At 47.7% G+C, this 16,228-nt stretch overlaps 1 protein-coding gene across 6 annotated transcripts in view; it reads left to right on the top strand.

Moving 5' to 3' along the window:
* The window catches only part of ENTPD6 (ectonucleoside triphosphate diphosphohydrolase 6), a 47,763-nt gene extending 32,125 nt beyond the window's left edge, over window positions 1–15,638 (top strand). For 4 of the 6 annotated variants that reach the window (XM_040620950.1, XM_040620952.1, XM_040620951.1 and 1 more), the window contains 5 exons: window positions 8,685–8,786; window positions 11,266–11,406; window positions 13,099–13,155; window positions 14,253–14,365; window positions 14,469–15,638. In XM_040620950.1, coding sequence (XP_040476884.1) covers window positions 8,685–8,786; window positions 11,266–11,406; window positions 13,099–13,155; window positions 14,253–14,365; window positions 14,469–14,567 — 512 coding nt within the window. In that variant the 3' untranslated portion in view covers window positions 14,568–15,638. The remainder of the gene's footprint in view (window positions 1–8,684; window positions 8,787–11,265; window positions 11,407–13,098; window positions 13,156–14,252; window positions 14,366–14,468) is intronic. The other 2 variants (XM_040620954.1, XM_040620956.1) reach the window with 2 other exon arrangements.
* The last annotated feature ends 590 nt before the right edge of the window (window positions 15,639–16,228 follow it).

Genomic DNA, 16,228 nt, shown 5'->3' with positions numbered 1-16,228 from the left:
AGTTTGAGAAGTTCTTTGTAGATCTTGGATACCAGTCCTTTATCTGTAGTGTCATTTGCAAATATATTCTCCCATTCCGTGGGCTGCCTCTTAGTTTTTCTGACTGTTTCCTTGGCTGTGCAGAAACTTTTAATCTTGATGAAGTCCCATAAATTCATTTTATCTTTTGTTTCTCTTGCCTTTGGGGATGTGTCATGAAAAAGGTTGCTTTGGCCAATGTCGTAGAGGTTGCTGCCTATGTTCTCCTCTAGAATTTTGATGGATTCCTGTCTCACATCGAGGTCTTTCATCCATTTGGAGTTTATTTTTGTGTATGGTGTGAGATAGTGGTCAAGTTTCATTCTTTTGCATGTAGCTGTCCAATTTTCCCAGCACCATTTATTGAAGAGACTGTCTTTTTCCCACCGGATGTTTTTTCCTGCTTTATCAAATATTAGTTGCCCAAAGAGCCGAGGGTCCATTTCTGGGCTCTCTATTCTGTTCCATTGGTCTATGTGTCTGTTTTTGTGCCAGTACCATGCTGTCTTTGTGATCACAGCTTTGTAGTACAGCTCGAAATCCGGCATTGTGATGCCCCCAGCTTTGTTTTTCCTTTTCAACAGTTCCTTGGAGATTCGGGGCCTTTTCTGTTTCCATACAAATTTAAGGACTGTTTGTTCCAGTTCTTTGAAAAATGTCCTTGGTATTTTGATCGGGATAGCATTGAAAGTGTAGATTGCTCTGGGTAGCATGGACATTTTAACTATGTTAATTCTTCCGATTCATGAGCATGGAATATCTTTCCATCTTTTTATGTCTTCCTCAATGTCTTTCAAGAGTGATTTATAGTTTCTAGAATATAGGTCCTTTACGTCTCTGGTTAAGTTAATTCCAAGGTAACGTATGGTTTTTGGTGCTATTGTAAATGGGATGGATTCCCTAATTTCTCTTTCTTCGGTCTCGTTATTCGTGTATAGAAATGCAACTGATTTCTGAGCATTTATTTTGTATCCTGCCACGTTACTGAATTGCTCTATAACTTCTAATAGTTTGGGAGTGGCTTCTTTTGGGTTTTCCATATAGAGTATCATGTCATCTGCAAAGAGAGACATTTTGACTTCTTCTTTGCCAATTTGAATACCTTTGATCCCTTTTTGTCGTCTGATTGCTGTTGCAAGGACTTCTAGTACTATGTTGAATAATAGTGGCGAGAGTGGGCATCCTTGTCGTGTTCCTGATCTTAAGGGAAAGGCTTCCAGCTTTTCCCCATTGAGAATAATATTTGCAGTAGGCTTTTCATAGATGGCTTTTATGAGATTGAGAAATGTACCTTCTATTCCTACACTCTGAAGGGTTTTAATCAGGAAAGGATGCTGTATTTTGTCAAATGCTTTTTCGGCATCGATTGAGAGGATCATATGGTTCCTGAGTCTTTTCTTGTTGATATGATGTATCACGCTGATTGATTTGCGAATATTGAACCACGCTTGCATCCCAGGTATGAATCCCACTTGATCGTGATGGATAATCCTTTTAATGTACTGTTGGATTCTATTAGCAAGTATCTTGTTGAGGATTTTGGCGTCCATATTCATTAGGGAAATCGGTCTGTAATTCTCCTTTTTGAGGGGGTCTTTGCCTGGTTTGGGGATCAAGGTAATATTGGCCTCATAGAATGAGTTTGGTAGCTTTCCTTCTGTTTCTATTTTTTGAAATAGCTTTAGGAGAATAGGTATTATTTCTTCTTTGAATGTTTGGTAGAATTCCCCAGGAAAACCGTCCGGGCCTGGAGTTTTGTTATTTGGAAGGTTGTTTATCACTGACTCAATTTCTTCATAATTAATTGGCCTGTTTAAGGAATCAATTTCTTCCGGTTTCAATCTTGGTAGTTTATAGGTTTCCAGGAAGGATTCCATCTCTTCCAGATTGCTTAGTTTATTGGCATATAGCTGTTGATAAAAATTTCTAATAATCCTTCCAATTTCAATGGTGTTCGTCGTGACCTCTCCTTTTTCATTCATAATTTTAATAATCTGGGTCCTTTCTCTTTTCTTTTGGATAAGTCTTGCCAGTGGTCTGTCAATTTTATTGATTCTCTCAAAGAACCAGCTTCTAGTCCTGTTGATCTGCTCTACTGTACTTCTGGTTTCTGCTTGATTGATTTCAGCTCTAATTTTGGTCAACTGCTTCCTCGTGCGTGGATTAGGCCTGTCCCTCTGTTGCTGTTCCAGCTTCTTGAGGTGAGAATATAAAAACTGCATTTTAGATTTTTCTATTCTTTTGAGTGAGGCTTGGATGGCTATGTATTTCCCCCTTAGGACTGCCTTTGCAGTATCCCATAGGTTTTGGACTGTTGTATTTTCATTCTCATTGGTCTCCATAAATTGTTTAATTTGATTTTTGATTTCCTGGTTTATCGAGTCATTCCTGAGCAGGATGGTTCTTAGTCTCCAAGTGTTTGAGTTTCTTCCAAATTTTTCCTTGTGGTTGAGTTCCAATTTCAGAGCGTTGTGGTCTGAGAATATGCAGGGGATAATTTCAATCTTTTGGTATCGGTTGAGACCTGTTTTGTGTCCCAGAACATGGTCTATTCTTGAGAATGTTCCATGGGCATTAGAATAGAATGAGTATTCTTTGGTTCTGGGGTGTAGTGTTCTATATATATCTATGAGGTCCAACTCGTCGAGTATGGCATTCAAAGCCTTTGATTCTTTGCTTAGTTTTTGCCAGGGTGTTCTGTCTATTTCTGAGAGTGGAGTGTTGAGGTCCCCTACTATTAATGTATTTTTATTTATATGTCTCTTTATTCTGGTTAAGAGTTGGCTTGTGTATCTTGCTGCTCCCCTGTTGGGGGCATATATATTTATAATTGTCATATCCACTTGTTGAATACTTCCCTTAAGAATAATATAGTGCCCTTCTGCATCTCTAACTATAGTCTGTAGTTTAAAATCCAATTTATCTGATATGAGAATTGCTACCCCAGCTTTCTTTTGAGGTCCATTTGCGTGAAAGATGGTACTCCATCCCCTTACTCTCAGTCTGAATGCATCTTTGGGTTCGAAATGAGTCTCTTGTAGACAGCAAATGGATGGGTCATTTCTTTTTATCCAATCTGCAACCCTGTGGCGTTTTATGGGATGGTTCAAACCATTTACATTAAGACTGATTACTGAGAGATATGATTTTAATGTTGCCATGTTGCCAGTAAAGTCTTTGTTTGTATTGGCTGTGACTTTCTGTTCTGTATCACTCTTGGGGCCTTTTTACTTTTATAGAACCCCCCTTAATATCTCCTGTAGGGCTGGTTCCATGGTTATGAAATTGGTCAATGACTGGCGATTCTGGAAGGTCTTTATTTCCCCATCAATTCTGAATGACAGCCTTGCTGGATAAAGGATCCTTGGCTGCATGTTTTTCTCTGAAAGAGCTTTAAAAATGCCCCCCTAACCCTTTCTCTCATTCCTGGTCTGTGTAGACAGGTCTGACGTAAGTCTGATGACTTTGCCTTGGTACGTGAGAAATTTCTTTGCCCTGGCCGCTTTCAATAGTGTATCCTTGGATCTAATATTTGCGATCTGCACTATGATGTGATGTGGCGTAGGTTTGTCATGGTTGATCTTGGGAGGGGTTCTCTCTGCCTCTTGGACACGAATGTTTGTTTCCCTTGCTAGATTAGGGAAGTTTTCAGCTACAATTTGTTCAAATATCTCTTCTAGACCTCTGTTTTTCTCCACCCCCTCGGGGATGCCGATGATTCTGACATTGGAACGTTTCATTGAGTCAGTAATCTCCCGTAACCTACATTCGTGGGCTTGGATTTTTTTAAGACCATCTTCTATTTTCATTTTTTCCTCTATTAACCCATCCTCCAATTCACTAACCCTTTCCTCTGCTTCAGTGACCCTGGCCGTCAGAGCCTCTAGTTTTGCCTGCATTTGGCTCATAGAATTTTTAATTTCTGTCAGATTCGCTCTCATTTCTGTCCTTAGGGATTCTATATTCTCAGTAACCTTTTCGTTAATACTTTTTTCAATTCTACTCATCATTTTGACCATCGTTACTCTGAATTCCATTTCTGATAATTTGGTTACATCCATATCCATTATTTCTGTGGCAGAGGCCACAGAATCACTGTCTTTTCTTTGCTGGGGGGGGCTTCTCCTTCTTGTCATTCTGATGAAGAGAGGTTGCGGGGTTTCCAGAGCCCAAATTATTGACTGGGTCCCAGGCCGTGCCCCTTGTTTTATAGGGATCTTAGGGATGTGGGCTTCTTCTTTAAAGATTTTATTTATTTATTTATGTGGCAGCCAACCAGCGAGAGAGGGAACAGAAGCAGGGGAGTGGGAGAGGAAGAAGCAGGCTCCCAGCGGAGGAGCCCGATGAGGGACTCCTTTCCGGAACGCCGGGATCACGCCCTAAGCCGAAGGCAGGCGCTCAATGACTGCGCCACCCAGGCGCCCGGGTTGGAGCTCTGTTTCAGTCTGGTGGCGTTCGCTCCCCGGCTCACGGTCTCAGTCCGCTCTCTCGCGGGTGCCTGTCCACAAGTCCACCCGCTCCCCCGTGCAGGTGGCTACCGCTTCCTGGCGCCCAAACGCGGCGGCTTCCTCCCCCTTCGGTTTATCTTCCGATATCTGTGCGTGGTTTCATGGCTCCCCTGCTCTCCGCGTCGTACCTCAATACTCAGCACTGGAGATGTTCATTTGTAGAGATCCAGATGTATCTTCCTGCGTCTCAGGCTGATTCCGTGGATGTTCAGGCTGGTCTGGTACCTATCCAACTCGACTCAGGGAACCGGCTGAAAAAGGGGTCCCCTACTCCTCCGCCATCTTAACTCCAACCTCTGCTGACAAATTTTTGTAAGAGATAGCATGAACTCATTTGACCTTTAGTAAACTGAGGTAGAATAAAAGTATTATATTTCATACTGATAACTTCTGAAGACACGCCTGTCTTAACAAACTTAAACTAGTTTTTATTTACTACACATTAATACTAGATCACATGAACTTGAAAACCATTTGGGTTTCTTTTTTTTTAAAGATTTTATTTTTTAATTTTTTTTTAAGTAAACCGTACACCCAACGTAGGACTCGAACCCATGACCCCAAGATCAAGAGTCACAGACTCCACCAACTGAGCCTGGCAGGGGTCCCTTTTTTATTGCATTTCTGAGAATTCAATTTATATAAGCACTTAATTTCTTTAAATCAATTAAGTAGAGCTTTTTTACAAATTAATGATGTTGACCTAAAAGATGACACCCAACTTCAGCAGAGATATGTAAAATACAGAAACATATAGATGCAAACTGAGACCTCACAGCTTCCATGCACTTAAAATTTCCCATGAGCCCAAGTTCCAAGTGACAATCCCTCTTTTGTTTTTCTTCTGATAAGAATTACCTCCCTGAATTTTGTACTTTAACTTTTAAATCTCAAAGGCACAAGGAAAAATGCAAGTTACAGGTCTTTTAAGATAAATTGGGGCAGGGCGGGAGGGGGCATTGGAACAGGTGAACTTTGAGCGGCCTCTAGAGCTGTGTTTTTAGTTTTGCAAAGATTTGTAAGACGAGTACAGTTGCTGTCAATTCTGTAAAGAATAGGCTTGCAGCCTAAATGACATCATAGGTTGATCCACCCATCCAACCACATTATCTTCAATATGTTTTTATATCAGAGAGCTTTGGAATGTTTTAGCAAAGCCTTTTACAGAGGCTTTTTTCTTTCCCTGGGTACATAGTTTCATTTTAGCTTACGGGAGGAGACCTAAAAAATCCTATCAGGTTTTGAATATCAGCTTCCAGTCTGGACAGTCTCCAACCACAGAGCTATTTAAAAAACTCTTAAATATCTTGTCATTTTTCACTCAGGACAAACAGCAGATGTTTTCCGGGATTAATGGAGTGTGCCTTTGTAAAGTCTGTATAAAACATTTTAACAAAGGCCTTCTTTCTGAGTGCACATTTCAACCTTAGACCTTTACCTTAGGAAGAAAAGCCTGTCAGCCCCTAACATGAGCCTTCAGCTGATCATCTGTAGGAAGGCCTAGGAGAAATGCTAGTCGTCTGTTTTCTGCGCCGGAGGTGGGGGCGGGGTGTGTGCTGGTTCCAGCGGCTGTCTGGCTTGTCTGATAACTCCAATATAATCATACTCATGGGAAGAACCCCTTTAGCAGCCAAACAAGAGGGGGGGTTGTGATGGACATCAGCCTGTTTAATTCAATTTAAAGTTTAATTTGGTAGGATCCTCTAAAAGTCAAGGCTTTTAAGGGCTTGATAATTTTAAAACTATGAATTATTGGGTGGGGGCCTAGGCTATAGCTGCAAAGGCCATTGCCCAGGAAGGCCTGAAGCTGGCAGAGCCTGATTATGGAGCCCTGCAAAATGAGCCTTCTATGTAAGCCTTATTATCTACCTTGGGTGCTTCTGTTAAATTTGCTTTTTGGCTTTTAGTATTTACGTGAGTGACCTGTATACCCTGGGCTTAGAGATGAGGCCAGAATGCTCTCTAAATCTTACAGGAAAAGGGAAGCGAAAATAAGCAACTGGGTGTTTAAGGGATTTTCTGGGGAAGGTGGAGGAGTTTGGGAGTTAAGAGAATTTGCTGAGGAGACAGGGCCAGATTTTAAGAAGGGAAATTTATGTTGGATGGGGACTTTAATTTTTCTTCTAAGTCTAATTTCTCTTCTCCCCCTTCCCCATCTTACTAAAGGAGTCCCTAAAGCTTAGCTGTTATATCTCTTTGTGTCTATTTTTTTTTAACTTGGTTTTTCCATAGGTATAAATAAGACACTTACTTAGGATGAGAGCTCTCAAAAGTATTTTTCTTTCTTTCAAATATTGTCAATTCAAAAGATCCATTGTCTGGCCATTGGTGAGCAGGATCTTGTATTAATCTCAACAGTGACACAAACCAATAAGCCTTTTTATGGCTTAACCATGAATACAAGACGTGTCCGAAAAGAGGGTGCAAAAGATGCAGCCCTTATAAGATCCAGAAAGTTTACTCCCAGAAATAGTCTAAGAAAGTAAAGCCCTTTGTTGTTATAGGCAGTCAGAATGGTGTAGTGAAAACGCTCTCTAGTTTCCTGTGAAAACTGAGGCCCCTCTAGTCACAGACCTGTGAATCTGTGACACCAGGCAGGTACTACTAGAATGGGACTTTTCCAGCACTAACAAAACAGTGAAGGCGAGATGACAGAAACCCCTTATGGACCAGGACCCCCGTAACAAACTCTCCTGAGAGCTGGCACACTCGGACAGAAAGTGCTGCTCGTTTCTTAAAGTCTCAGAACTCCGGGCTACTCAACTGGCCACCAAGACACATGTAATATGTGCAGAGAGAACATTCTCACTGGTCATGAAGACAGGATCTCAAGACATGAACAGGATGAAAGGAAAACCCCTCATAGACACGTTAACAGTTTTAGCTGAGCCTTTGGTGTCTCAGAGCCAAACTGTACCGAAGAGGGATGTGCTGCTGGGTTGGAGATTGCCAGGTGTTTTACAGAGTTCCTTGTATGAAAATGTTCTTGAGTTTGACAGGTGACCTAGTATCAACCCGGCCTGTAGTGTGACTAACTCACCCTAACACAACGCAGGAGTCTTTGGGTTAGGTAGGGAGTGCTCTGACAGCTTTTAAGTTCTCAACCCATGCCCACCAGTTTTGCGGCTTTGCTTCCAAGATGTCCCTTAGTAACTAACTGCCTTCACCTCATGTGCACATTGACTCGCAGCAACATTTGTCTAAACAGACACTGGCCTGGTGAGAGCTGTGAACTCACCAGTCTGTGAGTCCCGCTTGAACAGCAGGCTTATGGGGCCTAGGCCTGCATTCTACCCTGTGGTTTTCATTCTTATGACGAATGACAAAACAGACAAGAGACAAAAAAAAAAAAAAAAAAAGCAGTGACCATCTCTGGGATGAAATGCATGAATAAAAGAGTCAAGAGTACTCATAATAAATCTTTACCAGTCGCTATACCCAAGGAACTGGTTCCACAAATATTTTCTCCTGCTAATCTAAATTTAGAAGGGCCGGGGGAGATTCTCACCACTTCCTTCCACTAGACCCTGCAGGCAGAGATCCAGGACCCTGATGTGATAAGAATTCTTACCTTCTGCTGCACCTGTCAGAGCTCTCAGGCTCTCGCAGCTGCCGCAGCCCCAGAACAGGCAGTATGAAGCCAATGAAGTTTCTCCTGGCTGGCTCACCAGCTATTGGGGAGGAAAGATTTTTGTCCTGCCCTTCTAGGTTCTTTTGGCTAGTCTATTAATTAAACCGACATAAGGCAGATTAATAGGAGAAAAGCAGTGTATACATTTGCATATGTATGGGAGCCCCAGAAGAAAATGACACCAAAGGACAAGTTGGGCAACTGAGGCTATGTATGTCATCTTGAGCTAAGGAGTAGGCTAGGGGCCTGGGGGCTTTAAAGGGGAGGAGGGTGATTCACGGGACAAAAGAAGAACAGATGTTTGGTCATTAGATGTTTGCCCTTCCATACAGTGGTCATTTAGATAAAAACTTAACCTCTGATAATAACTCTTTCTGGGCCAGACCCCCTACTTAAATTTTCTTAGGTAGTTAAGGAAGAAGTAAAAACCTCCCCTTCAGTAGCGTACAGGCCTCCCCTCAGCAGAATCCGCATCCCAGTCTTACCGTGGTAATGTGGTTTTCTTCTTCTTTATCTGTTTATTTCAGCTGAGCATGGAAAGGAGTTGGTCAGCCCTTGTTTGTCTCCAGGTTTCACAGGAGAGTGGGAGCATGCTGAGATAACATACAGAATTTCAGGACAGAAGGCAGGTACGGTGGGCTTCTCGTCTGTCAGTCGTGTGTAAGGGTTAAGAACGGCAGCCTGCCCTCTCTCTCCCATACCTTCCAAATACCTCGGAGAAGCAGGAAGGCTGGCACCAAACCTCCTCACAGACAAGCCCATACTTGTCAAGGAAATGGAAGTAGGGCTGTGAATCGTCAGGGCTGCAGGAGGCCCTTGCCAGAACACACTGGGAGCCACTGGCTCTCACAGGGTTTCTCTGCACAAGGCTCCCTTGTCTGTTGCCACATGCTTTCTTCCAAAAGACTGCATTTCCCAACAAGCCTCCAGTGAGGAAGGACCTGAGCATTCTGCTGCTCCAAGACAAACGGCCAAGCTGGGGCTGTTGGCCCAGTAGCAATGTGAGTGGGTCTCTGAATTGAGTGAGAAACAGCTTCTCCTTTAGTGGAATTACCCGTCACCTCACACTGCCTGGTGTGCACAGGAGAGGCTGCTCTGGGCTCCGTAGCCCCCGGCCCGTGACAGTGGGTGTGCTGTCCCACCAGCCTGGCCCCTCTCGTACCCCGTGGGTGGTCTTTGTTACCCTGTGCTCCTTTAGGTTGTACTAATAGAAACACTGAAATATTGTTTCCACTCTGGACACGTGGGCAAGAAGTTTGTCTGCCTTTGGTAACAGAGCTATTTCTACTCACATTTCTGGCACCAAATGTGTGGGGGTTTTCCCCACACCAGCCAATTCTCCATCCATGAATAATTCTATTCAGACTCTCCCTGGAGTTAATGTAGACCACAGAGGTTAAGGGCTCAGTCCCACAAGGCTGCCCCCACCCACCCTCCACTTCAGATGCAAATAGCAAGTCCTAGGCCTCCTATAGAATTCTGACCAGCTGACTACAGATTGAGGGTTCCCACAAACCGCCCCCAAATAATTTGCCAGAAGAGCTCACAGAACTCAGGAAGGCACTTTACTTACTATCACTATTTTATTATAAAAGATACAACTCTGGAACAGCCGAACGGAAGAGACGCATAGAGCAAGGTGTTGGGGAAGGGGTGCGGAGCCTCCACAGGCTAGGATCACCACTTCCCAGCCCCTGTATGTGCTCACCACCCAGGAGGCTCATTGAACCCATCCTTTAGGGTTCTGGGAAGCTTCACTATGCAGACGTTAATTAATGAAGTCATTGGCTGCTGATTTAACTCAATCCCCAACCCCTACCCTCCCTGAGGTTGGAGAGTAGGGCTGAAGGTTCCAACCCTCTAATCACATGGTTGCCTCCTCTGACAACTAGCGTCCATCCTGAAGCCACCTGGGGACCCACCGACAAGAGTCCCCTCATTCACATAAACTCAGGTATGCTTGAAAAAGGGGCTTATCCTGAATAACGGAAGATGCTCATCTCATCCCCATCACTCAGGAAATCCCGAGGGTTTTGGAAGCTCTGTGTCCAGAACCAGGAACAAAGCAAATATTTGTTTCTTATTATCTGTTGACCGTGGAGGTCACTGTGACTCAGCCAGCCACTCAGCACTTGATAGGCGTCAGGCCCTGCAGCAGCCACTGGCACACAACTGACACTTCAGTGAGAGGAGTTGTTAAAACACATGAGAAAGTAACTCGAGGGAAAAAACAGAAGGGGGAGGAGGGCTGAGGGGAAGATTGCAGTTTTAAATATGATGGCCAGGGAAGGCTGCGTGGGATGGTGTTTGAGCCAAGACATGAAGAGATGGGGAATGAGCCACACGGATCTAAAGCAGCACTTCTCCAGGCCGGAGGAGCGGCACGTGCAAAGGCCCTGGAGTGGCTGCTGTGTTTAAGGAGCGAGAAGGAGGGTGTGTGGCTGTCCTGACAAGGGAGAGTGGGGAGAAATGAGGCCCAACAGGCAAGGGCTCGGGGAGAACTGGCTGGAGCTGCCTTGAGGCCATGGGCAGGTGTGCTGGTGGAGATGGGAAGCCAAGTCTAGGGGTGGGTCGTAGGATATCTACATCTGTTTACCTCTGGGGCTCTCTGTTGTCATTCTTCCAAGCAAGGGTTTAATGATCTCAGCCATGTGAGCTTGACAAGCTATCTGTTAGGCCTCTGTTTCCTCATGTGTGAATAAGGAGGTTGCAGGCCAGGCCTCACCTCCGAAGTGGCTGATGGGACCTAGTAAGGCCCTGCATGTTTAGACCTCAGCAAGGGCCGGCGGAAAGTAAGCAGTGTGAACCTGAACCCACTGGGCTACGTCAGGACAGCTACCTGTGCCCCGCTGGAGGCTGGTGTCCTCCGGGGTTGAGGCCATGCCATCTCTAGCCGTCTTCACACTGGGTTTCTCTCCCTTGACTTGGGCCCACCGGTGCCATGGCTTCTGAAAGGTTGCTATTGGCGTGTGTGGTGTTGATGAGCACCCGGACTCGGGGTGGCTGCTGTGCAGGCTTCTTGTCCTGCCTCACCCTCCAGGTCGAGGTCTGTGTGGACCAGGTGCTGAGCCCCCTAACCATTGTCTTTGTGCTTTTCTTTTGCCCCAGCAGTGAACCTCCACAAGCTGTGTGCCAGCCGAGTATCGGAAATCCTTCGAAACAAAGTGCACAGAACGGAAGAAGTGAAGGACGTGGATTTTTATGCTTTTTCCTACTATTACGACCTTGCAGCAAATGTTGGCCTCATAGGTAAGGGTGGGGCTGAGGTGTAGATTCTCTGGGCAGAGGGCCCGCAGCAGAGAGTAATCATGTTGCCAGTCACTCTCACAGTAACAGAAGTAGACCAGAGGGCAGGTGTCTTGTCGTCCTTGGAGGAAGTAATAAGCCCCCCTTTATAAATAAATCGGGTCTTTGAGCCACTTAATAAAGTTACATTGTCAGTACAGGAACGGTTACTTGCTGTCAGGTTGTTCTGCTCTAAGGCAGATCTGACTCACCTATGTAACCGACCCTTAGTCGTTCCTGCCTGGCCTCAGGTCTCTGGCTGAGGGAGCCCTTTATGACGTGGTCACGTGGCCATCTTTTCCCATATGGCACCCAGGCTGCCATGGGGAGGGGTCCGCGTACTCCACAGACCACCCTCCGGAGCTTATGGGCACCGTGGTGTCTCAAGGCCCACTGAGCCACCTGCTGCCCAGGCCCAGTGTACAACACATCCAGCCAGGGGGGCGGGGGGGTGGGTAGAGGTGGAAGGTGACCTCTTCACCCCTTGCTTAGGCCCAGGTCTCTCTGGCACAGAGCAAGGTCCCTGGGGTTCCTCCCAGTAGCTGGCCCCATAGCTACTTGGCCTGCTAGGCCCGAGGGCCCCTGCGGGCTACCCATAGCTGGAGCAGTGGTTCGTTGATCTGTACTCTCCCGACTGTGCCACCAGCTGCGGACATCACAATGCTCAGGGTCTACTACACACAAACCCGGCCCGACAGTGTGCTGGGGGCTCCACCCTTTCAGTCTAGCTCGAAGAGACCCTCTCCCCAGTATCACCTCATCAGTTTGGGGCCCTTCACCCTGGCTTTGGGTTGCCCTTCCCCTAGGGGACCGACATCGTCCCAGACTGACGTTAGGAGATGCTGGGCTGTTCAGAAAGCTCTTCCAACTCCCTTTTGTGGTCACACATGGCTCTGAAAGAGCTGCTTGGGTCTGTTTTCAGAAATGGAATCCATCTTCAACAATGACATTTGCTGACTGAGCAAATGCCCAAAGTCAAGGAAAAGTCAGTGCACTAAGCAGCTGCCTCCTACGAAGCATAAATGTGTGGGACAGCTCGAGAACTCTCTATCAAATGTAGAGGTTTTGGGGTGCATTGAAGAAACAGTTGCCATTCTTGAGAGTTGGGGGACACAGCTTTCATGCCTCCTTCCCTGGAAATGTCACAGAGGCCTAGGGCCACTCTCTTCTGAAGAGCCCTGTAAAGGCTCCACCCATTTGATCTAAGACCCAACAAACCACTTCTTGGCTTTTTTTTATAGAATATTTTTTCTGCATTCAGAAACTTGATACCAGAATACCACTGCTGAACTCAGGGCCACAGCTCGAGAAAACATGTCCAATTCTGTGCTTTGTTTTTTGAACTTAAAACGAAGAGATTGCTCAGTCTGTAGGGTCCAGGGCTCCTGGCGACCTTCCTGCAAGGGACCCTCGAAGACCCATGACTGCTAGTATCCCCACGTGGTCCAGCATGGGACACTTGCCCATCCCCAGCCACGTCACCTCAGACACATGACCAGTGCATGTGGGGCCACTGCCCTGCTTATGCCCAGGCTTGCAGCCAGCCTCGACGTGCCGCCCCATGTCATCCTCTCTTGAGTGCCAGCCTCAGGGCATTGGTGGCATTGCCTGCTCCAGGGATGCTAGTGCAGACCGGGTGCTTGGTCTTGTCCACAGATGTGGAGAAGGGAGGCAGCCTCGTCGTAGGAGACTTTGATATCGCAGCCAAGTATGGTGAGTAGCGGTTGCACTGCCTGGGTGAGAAGGGCCAGGGTGGGAGGTAGGGACCCTGTCCCACCGTGAGGCAGGCAGCTTGGTATTTGTGAGGCAGTACTGGGAGCTCCCAGGTTTGGTTCCTGATTCAGCCAGCCAGATGAGTGTTCAGAGGTATGAGAGGGTACTTGGGGTCACTGTGCTGGGCCCAGACCACAGGTCCACCACGTCCTATGTGACCGCAGCAGGGGGAGGGGGAGCCTCAGTGTCCCCAACTCTGAAGTGCATATTTCTAGTCCTAGGGTTGTTAGGAACGGGCTCCCTGGATTTCACTTTTTCTGACACCTCTTCACTGTAGCTCAGGTGATCGTTACAGGGATTTCCTCTGAAAGTGTCCCAGCAAATTCACAGTTGTCACAGCAGACGCAGTGTGTGGGGGGGGTGAGGAGCTCTTCCCCTTGGATTTGCAGGTGGCTGCCCCCTTCCTCTCCTTTGTCCATCACAATCCAGCAGGCGGGGTATGAAGTGAAGACTGGCTGTAAATGTGTTTCTCTGGAGAAAGTCCTTTCTCCCTCCCCTCCCCCCAGGTGGCTTTTTTTCTTTAAGCTTTCTTGTTGCTTACTGGTTTATCCCATGGACACCTGATGGCCATGACTCGTCAACAGGAGAAGGTTCTGAGCAGAATTTTGGGAAGGCTGCCTCAAGAATAAGAGGAGAATGTTCTGAGACAGCTTTGTTGGTGTTTACGTTCCCCAGAAAGCCCAGATTCACACCTGGGAGAGGTGCCCAGAGTCTCCGGTACAGATTGTGGCCTTTGGTTCATGACACCAAAACAAGATACAAGTCCTTCTTGGTCTTGGAGGCCGAGCCCAGTGGAGACTGGTTGGCCTTGAGACCCTACCTTTTGGTGTACTCTTGTTGAATCATCTTCCTGCTCTAGGCTGTAATCTTGTCTAAACCAGTGAGAACCAGTGAGGACCTGGGACCAGCACAGAGCCTAGCACAGAGTGGGCACCTGGAGTGGGTAGAGCCAGTCTCCCCGGCCCCCTCCCCCTCCTGCCCCTGCCTGGGAGTGAACCACCTGGAATCTGATTGGGAAAGCTCTCTCTCGCCCCCAGTGTGCCGGACGGCAGAGACCCAGCCGCAGGGCAACCCCTTTCTGTGCATGGACCTTACCTACATCAGCCTCCTGCTCCAAGAGTTTGGCTTCCCCGAGAACAAAGTGCTAAAGGTAAGGACTGTCTCTAGGGTGCCCCTCTATGGCCTGAGGGCTGGGGGCACTGCTTCTAGCCTCCCAACCATGCCCACTCTGCCCATCCCTTTGTGTTTTCAAGCTGACTCGGAAAATCAACAATGTTGAGACCAGCTGGGCTCTGGGGGCCATTTTTCATTACATCGACTCCCTGAGCAGACAGAAGAGTCCAGCTTTGTAGCGGCCAAGCCACCCCTGCCATCCTCACAGAAACAGCTCCGTCTCCATGGGAACAGACCTTCGTGAGAATAGACCTTTGTGGAACCCCTTGAAATGTTGGGAGGAAGCCAGTGCTTAGGCTGCTACCCTTCTCCCTTTGGCATTGCAGACCTGCCCCTGGACAGACAGAGGGCTGCAGCGTGACCCAGGCCCAGTGCCTCCTGCCTTGGCTCCACGTGGACAGTGAACCAGACAGGGCAAAGGATGCATGCCAAGGCCGGGGTGATCCAGCCACGCCATCCCTGACCTGTCCCTGTCTGCAGGGTTGGTGTGGTTACAATATGTGTCTCTTTGAGAGGAGTCTTATTTTATCTCCCTGCCCCTGTCTGGTCCCTCCTCCCCAGGGCAGACCTTCACCTTGTCCCAAGAGACTCGGCGGGGAGGTTGTACAGGCCGTTCTGGCTGCTCTCAGGGTGGGCCAAGTGCAACCACCATGCCCTCTGGGGCAGGGGGTCTGGCAGATATGAATGTGTTTGCCGCCTCCTTGGATGTGGATGTGTGAGGTCACCCAGAGGTCTGTTTTTTCAGGTTCTTAGATGGCTCGGAGCTAACTGACAGAGTTGGCCCTTTGAATAGGAAGAGGGGCTGGGGGAAATACCTCTCCTGCGCCCCAGCCTTACAGAGGAGGTCTGAATGTGAGCGTGAACTGCTTATAATATTTATGGCTGTGCTGTGTGAGTGACGTCGTCTCCGTCGTGTGGTGCTGAGTGTTTGTGTGGCAACTGTGTTCTGAGCCCCAGTGGATACGTCACGGCTGTGAGCCGTTTGCAGCTGAGCAGTATGGAAGACGCACACCACCTCCTGTGCGTCAGGCAGGCTGCAGTCCCTGCAACCGTCTTCTGGCTCTGCTGGGGTGCAGGGCCATGCCCATCCCCTGGGGGCTCCACAGGACATGGGCCCAGACTCCTGCACTGGGGTGTGAGCTCTGTGAGACCTGGGCCCCGGGGTCACAGTCGTTCCTGGCGGTAAATGTATGGTACATGGAATAAGCTAAACATCATGTGTTCCACTCAAAATAAAGGATTTACAAGGGTTTCTGGTCTGGTGACTCCTCTCGGTGAGTGTCAGCAATGTTCATCGACCCCCGCACTGGCGGGAAAGCCCCTGAGGTCCCTGTTTATTGTAGTTGGAACAAAGAACTGCCCAGACTGGGTGACAGATGGCACATTAGGTCTTCTCAGTGTGCCTTTTGAGGAGACAACCACAGGACACACGGTGTTGCTGTGGTGGCAGGCTCTGGAGGTCCAGGCTGTTCTAGGGGAGCCACTCGCCTTCCCAGGGGAGCTCCGCTCCTCCCTGGGACTGCGACCCGCAGCACATGCAGCATGCTGTGTTTGATGAGGACCTGGCTTTAATCTGGGACAGCTGGAAGGGGGTTGCATGCCAGAGAAAGACTAGGCAGGAGCACAGGGGTCTGGCCCCTTGACTGCCTGGGGCCGCAGCAGGACTACGAGGGACGTGACTGCCGAATGAGCCCACAAGGGGAGGCTTGTGGTGGAAGAGGGCTCTGCAGAACGCTGCAGGAGGTTGGTTTCACTCCTTACCTCCAAGAGCCCTTTGGGCGGAGGCAGGGAGGGGTCCAAGCGTAAAATCTTCTTTGATGTTGGAGAAGTGCTGTGCACA

This window comes from Ursus maritimus, unplaced genomic scaffold (genome assembly GCF_017311325.1).
Source record: "Ursus maritimus isolate PB19 unplaced genomic scaffold, ASM1731132v1 scaffold_38, whole genome shotgun sequence".
Taxonomy (NCBI): domain Eukaryota; kingdom Metazoa; phylum Chordata; class Mammalia; order Carnivora; family Ursidae; genus Ursus; species Ursus maritimus.
The sequence above is the reverse complement of the archived record's forward strand: the minus strand, read 5'-3'. Positions and strand labels throughout refer to the sequence as shown.